Source organism: Oreochromis niloticus, linkage group LG8 (genome assembly GCF_001858045.2).
Source record: "Oreochromis niloticus isolate F11D_XX linkage group LG8, O_niloticus_UMD_NMBU, whole genome shotgun sequence".
NCBI lineage: Eukaryota > Metazoa > Chordata > Actinopteri > Cichliformes > Cichlidae > Oreochromis > Oreochromis niloticus.
This window is the reverse complement of record NC_031973.2, coordinates 28,456,786-28,474,596: the sequence shown is the minus strand read 5'-3', so window position 1 is coordinate 28,474,596 and position 17,811 is coordinate 28,456,786. Positions and strand designations below refer to the sequence as shown.

General features: G+C 44.5%; 1 protein-coding gene across 4 annotated transcripts in view; it reads left to right on the top strand.

Moving 5' to 3' along the window:
* The window catches only part of atp6v0a1b (ATPase H+ transporting V0 subunit a1b), a 29,527-nt gene that overhangs the window by 4,597 nt on the left and 7,119 nt on the right, over window positions 1–17,811 (top strand). The window contains exons 7-21 of one of the 4 annotated variants that reach the window (XM_003454043.5): window positions 900–1,026; window positions 1,194–1,276; window positions 1,776–1,869; window positions 2,473–2,685; window positions 4,319–4,469; window positions 4,747–4,886; window positions 4,988–5,151; window positions 6,657–6,747; window positions 7,192–7,310; window positions 7,471–7,687; window positions 10,599–10,706; window positions 12,948–13,055; window positions 15,224–15,241; window positions 16,793–16,910; window positions 17,045–17,216. In XM_003454043.5, the coding sequence (XP_003454091.1) occupies window positions 900–1,026; window positions 1,194–1,276; window positions 1,776–1,869; window positions 2,473–2,685; window positions 4,319–4,469; window positions 4,747–4,886; window positions 4,988–5,151; window positions 6,657–6,747; window positions 7,192–7,310; window positions 7,471–7,687; window positions 10,599–10,706; window positions 12,948–13,055; window positions 15,224–15,241; window positions 16,793–16,910; window positions 17,045–17,216 (1,923 nt within the window). Of the gene's footprint in view, window positions 1–899; window positions 1,027–1,193; window positions 1,277–1,775; window positions 1,870–2,472; window positions 2,686–4,318; window positions 4,470–4,746; window positions 4,887–4,987; window positions 5,152–6,656; window positions 6,748–7,191; window positions 7,311–7,470; window positions 7,688–10,598; window positions 10,707–12,854; window positions 13,056–15,223; window positions 15,242–16,792; window positions 16,911–17,044; window positions 17,217–17,811 lie in introns of all 4 variants that reach the window. The other 3 variants (XM_013276818.3, XM_003454044.5, XM_013276819.3) reach the window with 3 other exon arrangements.

Genomic DNA, 17,811 nt, shown 5'->3' with positions numbered 1-17,811 from the left:
CTGGATGTCTCGTGGTTAGTGAGCACAGTCTGATTAGTGAGCCTGGAGAACTATAAACTCCACAGTGAAGGAATGGACTTCCTCTTATGCAGCACTTTTCTACTCTCTCTGAGCACTTTATACAACACACCTCGTTCACACAAGCACTTTCTCTATGCAGAAGTGCTTTCTGTCTAACATTCACACTCCACTGCATGCATCAGAGAGCAACTTGGGGTTAGTATCTTGCCCAACGGTATTTGGCAGGCAGACTGGAGCAGACAGGGATCGAACCATCAACCTTCTGATTAGTAGATAACCTGCTGTACCTGCTGTACCTGCTGAACTACAGCCAAGGACTAAATATTAGAAATAGCCATTTACTGCATATACCTTATCCGCTGATGCAAGAGGAGCTAGATGCTGTGATTTTGCCATGCTAAATGCTCACTACAGTACTGAGGAAGTACTGAGACTGTTGTCTCTTGTAACTGCTCTCTCTGGGAGTTTGCATGTTTAGCTCATTTGGCTAAAGGCGTGGCACCACAGTACTGGTCATTTTATTAGATATATGATCCTGATCCCTTAGTGCAGGGGTCTCCAGCTCCAGGTCTCGAGGGCCGGTGTCCTGCAGGTTTTAGATCTGACCCTGGGTCAGCACATCTGAATCACATGATTAGTTCATTCCCAGGCCTCTGGAGAACTACAAGACATGTTGAGGAGGTCATTTAGCCATTTAAATCAGCTGTGATGGATCAAGGACACGTCTAAAACCTGCAGGACACCGGCCCTCGAGGCCTGGAGTTGGACACCTCTGCCTTAGTGGATCTCAAGGTCACATTTGTCACCTGTGAACTGTGATGGATTATTAGTTGGATAAGCTGCAACATTTCTGTGGTGCTGGTTTCGTGTCTGTGCAGTTTTGTGGCCGGAGTGATCAGCAGGGAGAGGATTCCCACCTTTGAGCGGATGCTGTGGAGGGTGTGTCGTGGTAATGTCTTTTTAAGGAAGGCAGAGATCGAGGACCCACTAGAGGACCCCACCACAGTGAGTACAGTAATAGTGGAGTTGTGGAGAGTAGTAATGAGAACAGAGTTTCAAACAAGAATGGAATAATAACACACATAAATAATACATGTGGACTTCTGGGGACATTGCCTTGCTTGCACGTTAGAGTTAAACACAGATCTAATATTTCGTTCCCTTTCCAACAGGGAGATCAAGTCCACAAGTCAGTGTTCATCATCTTCTTCCAGGGTGACCAGCTGAAGAACCGGGTGAAGAAGATCTGTGAGGGGTGGGTGTCGCATGAAAAGCCGTTCTTGCTGTCACTGTTAGGTTTTGTTGACAGTCTCCATTTTAATATGTAGAGTCACGCAGCGTGATGCTTATGTTTAGTCCTGACATGGTTACACGATCACATAGTTAGTATCACAGCTAAGTGCTAGTTAAGGTGGGAATGTGAGCGCTGTGTTACAGCTGTAAATCCACAGAGTGGAACATTTTCTAGAGAGTGACACACATGTCCCGTCACAAAGTTCAATTCAGTTTTATTCATACAGCTCCAACTCACAGCAACAGTCAGCTCAAGCTGCTTTATACTGTAAGGTAGACCCTACAATAATACACACAGAGAAAAGCCCAAGAATCATATGACCCCCTATGAGCAAGCACTTTGGTGACAGGGGGAAGGAAAAACTCGCGGGGCCATCTGCTGCGACAGGTTGTCCCACAAAGTGTGGGAGAGCGATGTGTGTTCCACGCTGTGTGTCAGACTGACTGTGGGGTTCCTGCAGGTTCCGTGCGTCCCTCTACCCCTGCCCAGAGACCCCGCAGGAGAGGAAGGAGATGCTGGCTGGAGTCAACAGCCGCATCGATGACCTCCAAATGGTAAGTTATGTGTGCTCTACAGGCTTCTGCCAATGCTTACAGTCTTGTAAAAATAAAGCAGAGGGGAGGAGTTGACCTTGGACAGATGCCTATTTATTGTTTAAGCCACAGAGCTGTTAGCAGTGCACTTGTTTTGCTCACTAAACAAGATGAAATCCATGAGACGCTCTGCACAACAGTGACTCTGTGCTCAGGCTCCTGCACCTTTCCTTGAGAACATTTATTTCCAGTCAAATTACAAAGGCCCTTGTAGTGTAGACAGGCTTTATTGTGCTACACGTCTTATCTTTGAAAGACCCTTGTCCTTTATGTGCTCTGGTTCCCCTGTTTCTCCTTATTAAGACAGGAAAAAACCTGTTCTGCTTGAAAGGTCTGCACTGGGCTGATCCTGCCAGACACACACTCTGCCACAACAGAGCCTAGGATTACACTGAAATACAAGTTGTGTGAATGAATATGAATATAACGTAGGTTTGTTGCACTGCTGAAACTGCATATTTCAAACTTCAACAAGAAAACGTGAAAAATCAAAGAACCGTGTGTCACTTTTATAGAAATGCTCAGTTTAACAAAACGAAACATCCTTCTGCGCTGCTGCTGTAGGTGCTGAACCAAACCGAGGACCACCGTCAGCGAGTGCTTCAGGCTGCTTCTAAGACCATGCGGGTGTGGTTCATCAAGGTGAGGAAGATGAAGGCCATCTACCATACGCTGAACCTCTGCAACATCGACGTCACCCAGAAGTGTCTGATAGCTGAGGTGTGGTGTCCTGTCTCAGACCTGGACTCTATCCAGTTTGCTCTGCGCAGAGGAACGGTGAGTGTGGCTCTGTCTCTGCCCGTCGCACATTTCTCTGTTCTGGTTCCTCATGCTGTGCATCTGAGAGAATTTTTATAAAATGAGGAAAAAGAAACCAGAATGTTTCCAAACAGAATAGCTGTGTCTTAGTTAGGAGTCAACTTTATTGTCATTACACATGTATAAATACGGGGTAACCAAATACAGTTTGCATCTAATCAGAAGTGCAAAGAGCAGATGGTTTGTTGAAATGTTCCCATAGTTACCACCCATTGGTAACTAAGTAAAACTTTATTTATATGGCACCTTTAAAGAAATACAATCACAAAGTGCTTCACAAGAGCCAACAATGCATAAAAACAAGAAACATGAATACAAAACAGGTTTAAAATGATATGTTTTTAACTGGAGGCTACTGATCTCAAGTCCAAAGAGAGAGTTCCAGAGTCTGAGCCCACTGAACACATGGCTCTGATCCTTTTGTTGTCAGCTCAGTATGGGGCACCATGAGCAGGCCCTGGTCACAGGACCATGAGGGACGCATGGTTGCAGAAACTCCCTGATATAGCCGAGTGCCTGTACATGAAAAGCTCTCCAAGTCAGTAAAAGAATCTTATATTGCACACTGAAATAAACCAGAAGCCAGTGCAGCTGCATCAGGAGCACGTGGAAACTCTGAGGATTTTGTCAGAAGCCTGTCAGGATCATTCTGAGCAACCGTTCTAGGGAGGTTTTGCTAAGACACGTGTACAGTGCACTGCAGTAAGCCAATTGTGATGAAACAACTGCGTGAATAATCATTTCCAGTGGAGCAGTATGTTTTAGATGATAAACACAGGAACGAGCCTGAGACGTCACATGTGCATCCACATGGGCCACAGAACCAACACGTCCAAGTGTCTCCTTTATCCCAGACACACATGTTTCTGCTGCAGAGACAGTTATTTCAGTTTGTCTTGATTTGGTTGAAGAAAACTGTCTGCCAGCCACCGTTTACCAGTGTCTAGGCACTTTAATGAACTGTGGAGTTGATGCATTTCATGTAAGTGAAACAAAGTGTACAGCTAAGTATCATCTGCATAGCAGTGATTAGAGATGTGTTTAAAGGTGAAAGAATGTGCCCGAGGGGAGCAAACACAGTTAAAACACAACCTCGGGGTGCACCCAAACCAACTGGATCTGTACTTAGAAGCTGCTGCAGGAAACACCTGTCAGACAGGTATGAAGAGGACCACTACACCAACCCAGCACCTCAGCCTGCTGAGCAGAATGGAAAGAAATGCATAGAAAAACACTTCTATATATCATATTTTAAATTTCAGTTGGCGCAGGGCAACAAAAGCCTCAGAAAGCTGCGTAAAGCTTAAAGAATACCTGACGGGTAATCTCCCTATTTCGACTAAGTTACATAGTTGGATGAGGAGAGCATCTGAGAGACGCTCTGTCTTTAGCTGTAAAGACAAAGTTCTCTGGTCTTTAAAAGAATCTGTGGACCTTTGGATAAGGAACTTATTGCATGGCCATGTTCTTTGTACAGCAGGTAGGTGTTAAAAACAGACGTGACAGTGGAAATCACTGAGGTCTGAGGTACAGTCAGAGGTGTTTCAATGCTGGTCATTCAGCAACTTCTAAACGAGGCTTTATTTCACAGGAGAGGAGTGGATCAACAGTGCCCTCCATCCTAAACAGGATGCAGACCAAACAGACTCCACCCACCTTCAACAAGACCAACAAGTTCACGTCAGGCTTCCAGAACATTGTGGACGCCTACGGCATCGGAAGCTACCGAGAAATCAATCCAGGTCATTGGTTCATGTTGAAATTACTGTTCACTAAAACTTGTGATTGTGACTGCAGTGAATGTGAAGCTCTCCTGCACGCTGCAGTACTTTGGTTCAGTGTTCAGGCCAAACTAATCGAGTGTCAACCAAACGAACAGAGCGATTTTGGTTCTGTTACAAAGGATTCGTTACTTTGTGTGTAAAATGTGTTATTTGCTTCTAGCCAAACATTTTAGTAAAATTTCAGCAGCAGAGTTGAATAATGATTGTTTGGCGGTGGATCCCTGTGTGCCTACAGCTCCGTACACCATCATCACCTTCCCCTTCCTGTTTGCTGTGATGTTTGGTGACATGGGGCACGGCCTGTTGATGACCTGCGCTGCCCTCTACCTGGTCGTTCGAGAGAGTCGCCTCCTCGCCCAGAAGAGTGACAATGAGGTACGTTAACACAAGTAGAAGTAATCCAATATAGTTATGTAAGGTTATTCAGTCAGTAATCAGAAGCATCATATTTCAGTGTTTTCTGTTTGCTTCTGTAGATGTTCAACATGATTTTTGCTGGGCGCTACATCATCCTTCTGATGGGGATCTTCTCCGTCTACACAGGCGTCATTTACAATGACTGTTTCTCTAAGTCACTCAACATGTTTGGGTCTGGCTGGAGTGTCAGGCCCATGTTTGGCCCCAAAGGAGCCAACTGGACGTAAGTTCAGGCTCTGATCTTTGATTTCTGCCTGATTATTCTGTAATATATTCCAGTTTTTCCTCATCACAAATGAAGTTTAGATTTCCACTTTTCCTGTTTGTGACCACCACCAGACTAAAACCAGTACTGAATCACACACCCAGCACTATGTCAGCAGCTGACTAGAAGATTGAACTCACTTCAGAAATAATTTGAAAACTAAAATTACCAACAGTAGCACAAACACAGCCATACAGGAAAAAGAATCTGATCCATGTAATCCAGTTCTGCATGTGAGCCTGTGAGAACCTAAAGGAGACTTCTGTAGTCAGAAGCAGTCAGGGATCTGCTGACTGGCCACTGTGTTAGGAGGACTTCAACTGCTTGTTAACAGTTATCTAATCAGCCAATCACTTTCACTTTGAACACGGCATGGTTGTTGGTGTCAGACGGTCTGGTCTGCTGACATCATCTCAGTGAGCAGCGGCTCTTTGGTGAAAATGCCTGTTTGATATCAGAGCTAATAGGAAGGTAGCAGTAACTTAAATAACCACAGACATTCAGGAGAGCATCTCTGAACAAACTGTCATTTTTAGAGTGTTGCTGATTAGAATTTAAAGGCAGTACCCAGAGACCAAGCTCACAACAAAAGGTTAGATTATGACTGATCATAATCATAAATCCCAAACTGCAAAAACTGAGTCAGAAATCCATGTTAATGATCATAAACTGACCTCCCAGCCCATTGTTCATTCAGTGGTGCTAGTCTCAGTGATTATGCAAATGTACAGTTAATAAGGTTGGAAACCTGCAGTCAGCTGAGACTGAAGACATCACCTGGATGAGTGACGAAATGTTTCTCCGTCCAGATGAACAGAATCAGGAGAAGAAGCACAAACCGAGGTTGCACAGGCAATGATGGAAGCAGAGGCAGCTGGTGCAGACTAGCACAGGTGTAGACACTCTGTATGAGGATAATAATAACAGGCAGTGAAGGAAGTAAATGGTAAATGGGCTGTATTTATATAGCGCTTTACTGGTCCCTAAGGACCCCAAAGCGCTTTACACATCCAGTCATACACACATTCACACACTGGTGATGGCAGCTACATTGTAGCCACAGCCACCCTGGGGCGCACTGACAGAGGCGAGGCTGCCGGACACTGGCGCCACCGGGCCCTCTGACCACCACCAGTAGGCAACAGGTGAAGTGTCTTGCCCAAGGACACAACGACCGAGACTGTCCAAGCTGGGGCTCAAACCGGCAACCTTCCGGTTACAAGGCGAACTCCCAACTCTTGAGCCACGATCGCCCTATAATAAAGCTAATTATACAAAACACACGATAACTGACGATCAAAGTAAGACAGGAAATCAATAACATCATACGGGTCCAACCTGTTACTGGCGAGGTGTAACTAATGAAGTGGCCAGTGTGTGTATGTGGCAGATTCGTGCTCTAAAATGTGTAGTTTCTCATCTTACAGGATGTATTGTAGTTCTTCTCCTTCCGTCTGTCCTAGGTCTGAGACTCTTGATGGAAATCCAGTTCTCCAGTTAGATCCTGCTGTTCCCGGTGTGTTCGGTGGACCTTATCCACTCGGAATTGACCCGGTAAACAATATATGTACTCACTATAGCAACTAAATCAAATTACCGGCACTAGTTTTCTCCAGTGCACAACACCCTGCTCATTTCATCTCGGGCTGGTGAAATCAGTGATAAGAATGCCAATCATCCAGTTTGTGAGCCAAGCAACAATCGATCCTGTCAGAGCTTCGGTAGCTGTCAGTCCTCACTGATTAAACACCCCACAGATGTGAGACAGTGTGACACAAAGAGTCATCTGTCCCTGAACCCTGTCTGAGAAAACTGCAGTATCCAGCTCCAGAGCTGTTTCATAAACTAAAAACTAAAAACATAAATTAAAAAATACTATCTATCTGAGATCACTGAGTGGTCAACACAGACCTGTATGTCAGCCTGTTTGTACTTATGTTAGAGTAGCAGGGTGCTCTGCATGTGCTCTTCACTGAACCTGCTGTGTGCTCTCTGCAGATCTGGAATATTGCCACCAACAAGCTGACTTTCCTCAACTCATTTAAGATGAAGATGTCTGTCATCCTGGGCGTCATCCACATGATATTTGGAGTGTCTCTCAGCCTCTTCAACCACCTGTAAGACTCACACTGAGGGCTGATACTGAATGTTCAAACACTTTTCTTAGAATGAATAAGGTTATGTGCCGTCTAGCTTCATATTCTGATCCACAGCTGATCATTTTCAAACAAGCACCATGCTGTTCTGTTGTTCATGTGTGACCTCACTGCGCTGCAGGTACTTCAAGAAGCCTCTGAACATTTTCCTGGGCTTCATCCCAGAGATTGTCTTCATGGCGAGCTTGTTTGGCTACCTTGTCCTGCTGATCTTCTACAAGTGGACAGCCTACAATGCCCAGACTTCCAAGGATGCTCCCAGCCTCCTCATCCACTTTATCAACATGTGTCTCTTCAACTACGGTGACCCCACCAACAAACGCCTCTACGAGGGACAGGTGCTCCTTCCGTTACCCACCCTGTCCTAACTTATCCCTGTCACACTGACATGTTAGAGTCGTGTATAGACGTTCTCTCAGCAGTTCTACAGAGAAAACAGCTTTTTTCAGTATGCTTTACCTTCCTGACTGCCTTTTTTCAGAAACTTGAGGTCAAGTTTAGCTGCAGAACAAAAAGAAACACAGCAGCTTGAAGGAGTTTGAGCTTTGCTATGATACCATTTCTTCTCAGGTGCAGGTCGTGTCATTCTACCCTGTCAGTATGCCGAGGTTTACCATTTAAATTACAAGTTTTAAATTGTTTAATTTTTGCAGTTCCAAATCGAGGTGATAATTTTCCATTTCCTGTTTCGTCAAATGTGTTTTATCACATTTGATGTTTCATTTGTTTGACCTTGAAGTGTTCCTGCCATGTGCGTGTGTTACGAACACTTCAAGGTCAAACAAATGAACAAATGAAGGTACAATTACAAACTAAGCACTCATCCTCAAAGTCTTTAATCTGAAACTAATGTATATATATATCATTTTAAATTCTTCATGATTCTCACCTGTCAGTATGATTGATGTACTGCTGGGACCCTATGGGGTCCAAATGCTCTCACCAACCTGTAGAGTATTTGTTGGCTATTGGACACATTATACAACAGTTCTACCTTAAAACATTTTGAATGTGGACAAGCTGCACGAAAGCTTTCTTGTTAGTGAAACACTCTAGTGGTACAGTTGGGGTCAGAAGTGTATATACATTCATCATGGGGCTAAAAATCATAGTAATTTAGGCTTTTAATGATTCCTTTGAGTTGTTTTTTTTCCGCATGGTAAACATCTTTAATCACTTAAAAAAAGAATTCAGTGCACAAGTTTGAATTTATTTAGGATTTTTTTAAAAAACAAAACAAAAACAAAAATATAAAAATCCCGCCTCCCCACTGGGCGGTCAGTCCTTCAAGCTCGGGTCCTCTACCAGAGGCTTGAGGGTCCTGCAGTATCTTAGCTGTTCCCAGGACTGCGCTCTTCTGGACAGAGATCTCCGATGTTGTTCCCGGGATCTGCTGGAGCCACTCGCCTAGCTTGGGAGTCACCGCACCTAGTGCTCCGATTACCACGGGGACCACCGTTACCTTCACCCTCCACATCCTCTCCAGCTCTTCTCTGAGCCCTTGGTATTTCTGCAGCTTCTCGTGTTCCTTCTTCCTGATATTGCTGTCATTGGGAACCGCTACATCGATCACTACGGCCATCTTCTTCTGTTTGTCTACCACCTCTATGTCCGGTTGGTTAGCCACCACCATTTTGTCCGTCTGTATCTGGAAGTCCCACAGGATCTTAGCTCGGTCTTTCTCCACCACCCTTGGGGGCATCTCCCATTTTCACCTCGGGACTTCCAGGTTATACTCGGCACAGATGTTCCTGTACACTATGCCGGCCACTTGGTTATGGCGTTCCATGTATGCCTTGCCTGCTAGCATCTTGCACCCTGCTGTTATGTGCTGGATTGTCTCTGGGGCATCTTTACACAGCCTGCACCTGGGGTCTTGCCTGGTGTGATAGACCCCAGCCTCTATGGATCTTATACTCAGAGCTTGTTCCTGTGCTGCCATGATTAGTGCCTCTGTGCTGTCTTTCAGTCCAGCTTCGTCCAGCCACTGGTAGGATTTCTGGATATCAGCCACCTCCTCTATCTGCCGGTGGTACATACCGTGCAGGGGCCTGTCCTTCCATGATGGTTCCTCCTCTTCTTCGCGTTTCTGCTGCCTGAGGTATTCACTGAGCATGCGGTTGGTTGTTCGCGGCATCATTCTGGACTGTGGTGCTGACACTCACCAGTCCCCGGCCTCCTTCCTTCTGCTTAGCGTACAGCCTCAGGGTGCTGGACTTGGGGTGAAAATCTCCATGAATGGTCAGGAGCTAGGACCGATCTTGTTCTTACCGTTCAGCTGACTCCTCAGGACTTGCCTGACCCTCTGCAAGTACTTGGTGGTTGCAGCTTTTCCTAGCAGCCTCTGGATCAGTGAATCGATGTCTCGTTCACTCTTGGCGTACAGCTTGATGTCATCCATGTACAGGAGGTGGCTGACAACTGCTCCGTTCCGTAGTCGGTATCCGTAGCCAGTCTTGTTAATGATCTCACTGAGGGGGTTCAGGCCTATGCAGAACAGCAGTCGGGACAGAGCATCTCCTCGGTAGATCCCGCACTTGATGGTGACTTATGCTATGGGCTTGGAGTTGGCCTCTAGTGTTGTCCGCCACATCCCCATTGAGTTCCTGATGAAGGCTCTTAGGGTCCTGTTGCTCTTGTACAGTTCTAGGAATTCCAGGATCCATGTGTGGGGCATTGAGTCATAGGCCTTCTTGCAGTCAGTCCACCCAGTGGACAGGTTGGTCAGCCTAGTCTTGCAGTCTCAGGCGACTGCTCAGTCTACCAGTAGCTGGTGTTTCAGGTGGTACTAAGGCAGGTTATTGACCAGTAGTTGGATGGGACCGGTCCATTCTGGGTGTCACTCATGTCAGGACCTGGTGCTGTCCAACTCTTCATACTGGAGACCCTTTCTTGGATATCTGCCACTACAAGTTGTTGTTTAACAACATTAGTTGTTCATTAGTTATCAGTTCTTGTTGCAAGATGAAGGTGGAGATCTGGCAGCAGTTGGTGTGACTGTAGGTGTAGATTTTTTCTGCTATTTTTACTTGCATGTAATCTATTGGAGCATGTCGCATGCTTTTAATTATATAAAGCACAGCAGAGCTCGTATTTTGAAGTCTCGTGGGTTTCATTGTCAGTGTTTAGATTCAAAAGAAAATCAACTATGTTGTGCTCTGTTTTTGCAGTTTGAGGTACCGTTTTAGACCAAGACCTGTTTGTACAATTCTCATTTCTTAATTAACCTCTCTCTGTTTGAATCTTTAGATGGCGATCCAGGTTTTGTTGGTGCTGATTGCTCTTGCATGTGTTCCCTGTATGCTGATTGTGAAAACTATGGTGCTTCGGCGTCAGCACCTGTGGAAAAAGCACCTGGTATGTGCATCTGACCACAACTAGAACCCTACTTCTGTCTGTCATTACTGTTAAGTTATAACCTTTGATATAACTTTTTGTTTTCTTACTCCTATTCTGTCATTCATTTCAATGCACATTGTATTGTGTAATGTGGTTGGTTGTGCTGCCATGAAAACTGCTTAAAGCCAGCTTTGGAAACGCTGATATTTTGGAAAGAAATTTTAACTAGTTCACAGACAAAGGACACCCTAAAAATTCGATGATGTGCTGTTTTGATCCGGTTGTCTTAACCGTATATTTGGCAGTTTTCTATCCAAAATGATGACATCCATTACCGAGTGGTACCTTGGTAGATATACCACCTGGAGCTTTCATATCTCTCACTGGTTATGAATCTCATTCCACTGAAGATCAGCACAGTTAAAACCTCACAAAGGCTCTTTATAACTGTACATGTAGCTTTGTGAAATGTGGGGCCTGAGTTTTACATGTAGAACAGTTTTGCTTTAGCGGTGTTACACATGTTCACACTTTGTAAGAGAGGTGAATATGGACTGTGGAACTTTTTGCATGTATTTAAAGGTTTTTATCAACAATGTCTGAACAGACTATTACCCAACTGGCTTAGCTTGGACTCATTTCTATGTTTAGGAGTAGGGTTGTTTTTCACTACACAGTACTTTGCCTAAATGCTTCTCTTCTGGGAGAAGACGGCCAATAAGCAACACTATGGCAAACATTAGTTTAGAAAAGGAGTTTCTATTTATTAACACCAACAAACAGTCAGCTCTCAGCACAGCAGACTCCAACACAAACTGTCTGTAAGAGGGCTAAACAAACACTTGTGACTACTTAAGCAAACAAGAAAAGATTAGCCAGCTAGCTGCACTCATAGACATTATAAAGACTGATGCCATTGGGCTGTGAATTCCAGTTATGAAGTGTCAGACTAAGTGTTTTCACTGTCGCCATCTTGGTGTTTTAAAAGTAGATGTTACAGGCAAGAGTGGAACTGACTGAGTCTGCACGCTCGCTCACTAATGACTGTTAGTCACACGCTGTGGATAACTCTGCTTTCTGACAGATAATTCACTGTTTGTTTGTTTTGTCTTTTGTTTTGCACGAGCCAAAATGATCCAAACTGAGTAGCTCATCAGAAAATTGCTTAGACAGCCATTTCCCCATAGCCTGTCTGCAGCTCTCTTTTCTGATGTCCGTAGTTTCAGTTAATTTGGTAAAATTAGCCACAAGAAGGACTTTTTTCCCTGGTCAAATGGACATTTGACCATTAGTGGAAAACTGTGGTCATTATCAGCAGCTGTCACAGACTCGTAATGATTCCAACCCCAGGGTTCAATTCAAGTCAATTTTTTTATATAATTCCAAATCGCGATGACAGTCTCCTCGTTATATTGTAAGGTAAAGACCTCACAATAATTCAGAGAAAATCCCAACTATCAAATGACATCGTAGTTTTCCCCTTGACCCTGCTGTCATAGGCCAAGAGGTGTGCCAAACTCTCTAAGGGCTGACACAGACGGCCAGTTTAAAATAACTAATTAAGCTAACATGTCTTCTTTGGACAGTGGGAGGACAGGGAGAACCTATAAACTGAAGGCACCAGTGGATTTAAACCCACAACCTTGCTGCCAGGTGACCGCTGCACTGTTGTGCTGTCACATTAAACCACCTTCCCAAATTCATGCAGGTTAGCTATGTTACAGCTGGCTGGATAACTGTTTCTTGCTTGCTAATATGATCATGCACACACCTAGGACACATGGATAAACTGCAGATTTTCCTGGTCAAAAGTCAAGATTACTTTAACGTCACAAAACAAGCCATACTTCAGTATTTGTTTTCCAGCTAAAATCTGACACAAATGCTATTAGAATAAGATGATGATGAGAGCTGAGAGCTGTACAGCTACAGTTAGCTGGAGAAAACAGAGTCTTCAGGTCTTTGTGCTCAGCTTTGATTGAACCAGTGAGACTATTTTGCTTATTGAAATTTGAACAGTTATACTTGATAAGGTGGTAAATATATCTGTTTTTACTCGATTTCTGGGTGTCCTGTTTTACTTGCAAATTGGAGTAAATTAAGAAGGAAGCATCATCCTAAGGCTTGCTTTAAGCTAGAAACAGCTCTTGTGGCTTTTGTATCTAGTCACAGAAGAGGGAAGAAACCCCTGCAGAGAATCTAGAGCAGTCTTTAGAGCAAACAGGCGTGTCCTCATCATGCACCGGACTCACTCAACAGGGCACGCAGAAGTTTGGAGGGGTGCGGGTGGGCAACGGGCCCACAGAAGACGAAGCTGGCATCATGGACCACGACCAGCTCTCCCAGCACTCAGAAGAAGGTGATGAGGTGAGTCTCATCACTGCCAAATTCTGTCCTCTCTCAGATTTTGCTTTGAATTCATTTTTTTATAAATATATTTTAGTAGGATTGTGATGTGAATCATGCTTTCAGTGTCATATGGGCTCTGACTATTTCCTGAGCTCCCACAGATGCCTAGAGGTCACAAAGCACAAAATGTTGCATGACTGCCATTTAAACAGATGCAGTTCCATGTTTCAGATAGGACATGTAGACCAGCGGTCCCTAGCCCCCGGGCCACGGGCCGGTACCGGGCAGCGAGAGTTGAGGCTCGGGGTTTTCAGGGTTTTTATCGTTAACTCGGTTTCCCTGGGTCTTTCCCGCGTTGTAGTTGTAGAAAGAAATATTTATGCGTTACCATAGCGACCAGAGAGCGTTAAGGGGCAGAGAGGAGGATGTTACTCTCAGTGTTGTTGGTGCATTTCAGGAGGACGCTGCTAGTAAAGTTACTCAGTGAATTCATGTTTATTATTATATTTACAAAATACCACCGTTTTTGTCTCGGTCGTATCATTTTACTTTGTTGTATTTATCCGCCACACCTTAAAGGCCGGTCCCTGAAAATACTGTCTGACGTTAAACCGTCTGTGGCCCAAAAAAGGTTGGGGACCGCTGCTGTAGAGCAGTGGCTGTTTATTTCAGGTATAAACGGACTGCACTGGGAAAAAGATGACTTTTCCATTTCAGAACATAAATATGAAGCTGATTTTCACGAGAACCACCATTAGGAATTTCTGAAAATACCACCCACTTTGTTTCTGTCAGTGACACAGGGGTCAGGTGTCTCTGGTTTGCCTTCGTAATAAATCTTGAGTGTTTTTGTCATGAGGACTTACACTGCACAGTTATCAAGGCTGCATTTTATCATCCTTTCCCAATGTAAATATGTGATGTTCTGGGACTTCCTCTTGAGATTCGTCTGGCTTCCTTAAAAGGATTACTTGTAGATCCTGACGATTCAATATGAGAATTAAACCTCTGAACAGTGTGAAAAAGCACAGTAGGTCCATTTGATGCAACTCTCACATTCCTGTTTGGAAGTCAAGTTAAAGTTGAAGTGGTGTGGAAGCTGCTTCTGCAAATCAAATGTGTCACTCCAGTATGGCTAAGACAGGAAACACAAAGAGGGGGGGTTTCCTGTTAAAGTCTGGACTTTGGGGGAAACTGAGTCATGGTAAGAAGACAGTACACCCACTTTGAATTCTAAGGTTTTACACATCACCACATAATAAAAAATCATCTGGCCTTAGCAGGTAAACACCACCTCAGATGACCAACAACATGTGACATATTACACCGTGTCATTATTTGACATGAAGCTAACATGCAGAAGCAGTGAGTGGAGTAAGTTCAGCCTTTAACAGGTTAAGTAGCAGCAAGTGTGACCACCTCTGTGAAAGCAGAACTTGGTCTTCAAGCTTTAAGCTGTACGTTAACACAAAGCCACCATCTTCCTAAAAGTGGAAGTCCATGCAATGCTCAGAGACACAGCAAAGAGCTTGTTCTGAGCATAAATTTCTTAGTATACCAAGGTATTATAGCGTCAGGTGTGATGTCATCTGTCTGACGGCTGAAGCTCTGATGACACCTGGTCAACAGGTGTTGGTGGTGTCCTAATGGCCCAGTCAGTGACTGAAACGCTGTGGTGGGACCTTAGGACATCTGTGCATAAACAAAGCAAACCTCAATGAACTGATGCACAGTGGGAAGAAGAGTGTTTCAGGTTAAATAAGTAATGACACGGTGCAGCGTGTCCCGTGCGCTTCACTGAGGTGGGATTCAGAGATGTTAGAGGTGTCGTTTCTTTTTACCATGATTTTTAGTTTACACTACAGTGACTCATCACTTCCTACACCCCCACATAGAATAACAGTTATGTATGAGACCGAAGCATTCTGGGAAAAAATCTGAGCTCTTATTAAGAAGCAGCCTGAGGGCGGGCTTCATTTAGGCAGCATAATGTGTGCTGTGCTCGTCTATGAAACATGACAGAACTGAAGGTTTGTGTACCGGTTACAGAGCGAGACATGTTATTGATAAATTCCACACACTTCCTCATTTGGATCATGTGTCCCATTAAATCTGGGTGATGAAAACTTCTGAAAGATTTGATTGTGGATCGCACCACTGACCTTTCACCTTTGCTTACTTTCAAGCACTCAGAGGAAGAACCGGTAAGACTCAGAGTTTAACGTTTCCTGAGCATGTCTGAATGCTGGCTTGCTTCATTTGTTGTTTTCATGACTGTTTGAATTGTTTAAATGTGCTTTACTCCTGAAATGCCAGGCATGCGTTTGTGAATGAAGGGACATGTTTGTTTGCATGACAGAGTAAGTGTCTCTCACCCAGTGACAGGTGTGTTGAGTTCTTATATAGAGCTTTTCTACTCTAAAGCATTTACAAGGATATTTGGCGTGCAGACTGGAGCAGGCCGTTATCAAACCACCAACCTCCCAATGAGGAGATGACGTGCTCCACATCCTGAGCCACAGTCATCATTATGGAAAAAGCATGCAGAAGATTGTTTAGATATCCAGTAACTGGGAAAAGATGAAGCAGCAGTTGTTACTTTGTGACCTGACACTTCACCGGTGCATTTTTATGCAAGATCAAAGAGCAACAGGTCAAGGGTCAGTTTTCACTAAAATCCATCTAGTTGTACTTCTGCACAAGTACTTTTGCCCCCGTCTCACCGTTTAGCCGCTAAAGCTGCGTCCATAGTCAGTCAGGTACAGTCCAAAATTTCAAGCTGTCACCTGAGCAGAAGTTTACCTTTTGTTTCCACTATCACCGGAAATGTTTTCAATTCAGTCAGTGGCCTGAGTGTTTTGTGCCATTATGGCATGCTAGTATTCATAGTTCTGTTTTTCATTAGTGTCGGAGATCCTTTGAATGGGAACAATGACTCCTGCTTCCATGAACTCCATTTCTCTGATCCAAAAACAAAAGGGAAGCATGGAAAGAGGAAACCAGATCAGCGCCAAGCAAAACCGAACAAAAGCTACACGGAGCGTTTGACTCCCATGTTTCCCCCTCCCTGCTCGCTCCATACAGGAAAGGCTAGCCTCGCTCCAGGATGGAGAAAATGGAGGAAGTGCGCGGGCTTTACAATAAACAAACACCTCCCTGAGCTGTGATCTGGCTGTGGACGAAGAAAAAACTAACTCACTTCTCTGCTCTTTGTTTTAAAGCTGATGAGAGAAGTCACAGGCAGAGGTCAAAGGTCAAAGCAGCTCGTCATTAACATAAAAGAAGTAGTTGTTTAAGGCATTTCCCAGCTCTCTGGATTAGCATGCTCCAGTCGCTGAGGTATGCTGAGGGATTACACTACAGCAGGTTCTGCTTCCTAAACTGGATTTCAGATTCTAAACAATGAAGCTGAAAAACATGTTCAACATTTATCCAAAGGTGTGGTCCGAAGGTTCTCTGAATAGGCCGTCATCATGAAGACAGGTCTATTTGTATGGGACTACATACGTTTCTAAGCTGATGGATTCTCCAACTAAGAAGTCCTGAAACCTGCTGAAAACAGAAGTTTACGTTTGCTGTGAGATCGAATGGAAAAACGTGCACAGCAGGACGTTCAGGAAGTGATCTGAAGTTAATCTGCAGAGAAATTGGGCCAAACGTTTGGTTCGATTTTATGGCCACTTTTCAGAGCTTCTCGCTCACACCTCCTCCGTGTACGCACACCTGTGCTCACGCTGTTCTTTCTCTCACTACAGTTTAATTTCGGCGATGTAGCTGTCCACCAGGCTATCCACACCATAGAGTACTGCCTGGGGTGCATCTCCAACACAGCCTCTTACCTCCGCCTCTGGGCCCTCAGCCTGGCTCATGCACGTTAGTAACGACGTTCACACACAGTTTGTGTTTTTTGATGATCATGAACATTCAGAGAAACAGAACTATGTTGAGTAATATTGTTTACTGCTGGATATTCACTGTAAACCTTGTTGTGACGACTGTTTGCACAGAGCTCTCAGAGGTACTCTGGTCCATGGTGATGCACCTCGGCCTCTCCTCCAGGAGCGGGGGCGGGTTCTTCGGCCTGTCCATCATCTTCGCATTCTTCGCCATGCTAACAGTCGCCATCCTGCTCGTGATGGAGGGGCTGTCAGCCTTCCTGCATGCCCTGCGTCTGCACTGGTTAGAGTCACACTTACACACAAATACAGAGTATCTATGACAGCGTGTCAGAGTCACTTTACATCACGGGCCCACTGTGACCTGGACCAGGGAAACTCCCCTCTGTGTCGGTGTAAACAAGTTCAGCTCTTAAATGAGTGAAATGACAGACACACAGTGTCCAGTTTTTGTTTTATGTAATGTTCAATACTGAACTGTGACTTTAGTCTTTTTCAAAGAAGCAATTTTGTATTCAGTGTTTGCATAAAAGCCTTATTTTGATGTGTTTGCTACCAGCAGGGAGGACACACGAGGTCACAGACAAGTTTGAACTTTTGTCCTCCGCAATGAAAAACGGCTGAAAGGAAAAACCAGCATTACTTTGTTTAGTTCCTCATTTGATAAAGTCTGTCTGCAGCTTTGCAATCACTGAAATGCTGCTCGATTTAGGTTTTCACTCATTTTTCTGACTCGTCTCTGTGGACCTGGCCTGCACCACTACACTTGCTGTCTGCCCCCCTTCCTTATCTTACATATGATGATCCCAGTCATCATGGCAGACTGGGTATGATCCCAGTCTGTCTTTGCATTCTGGCTGGCCTCATAGTGTGCCCAT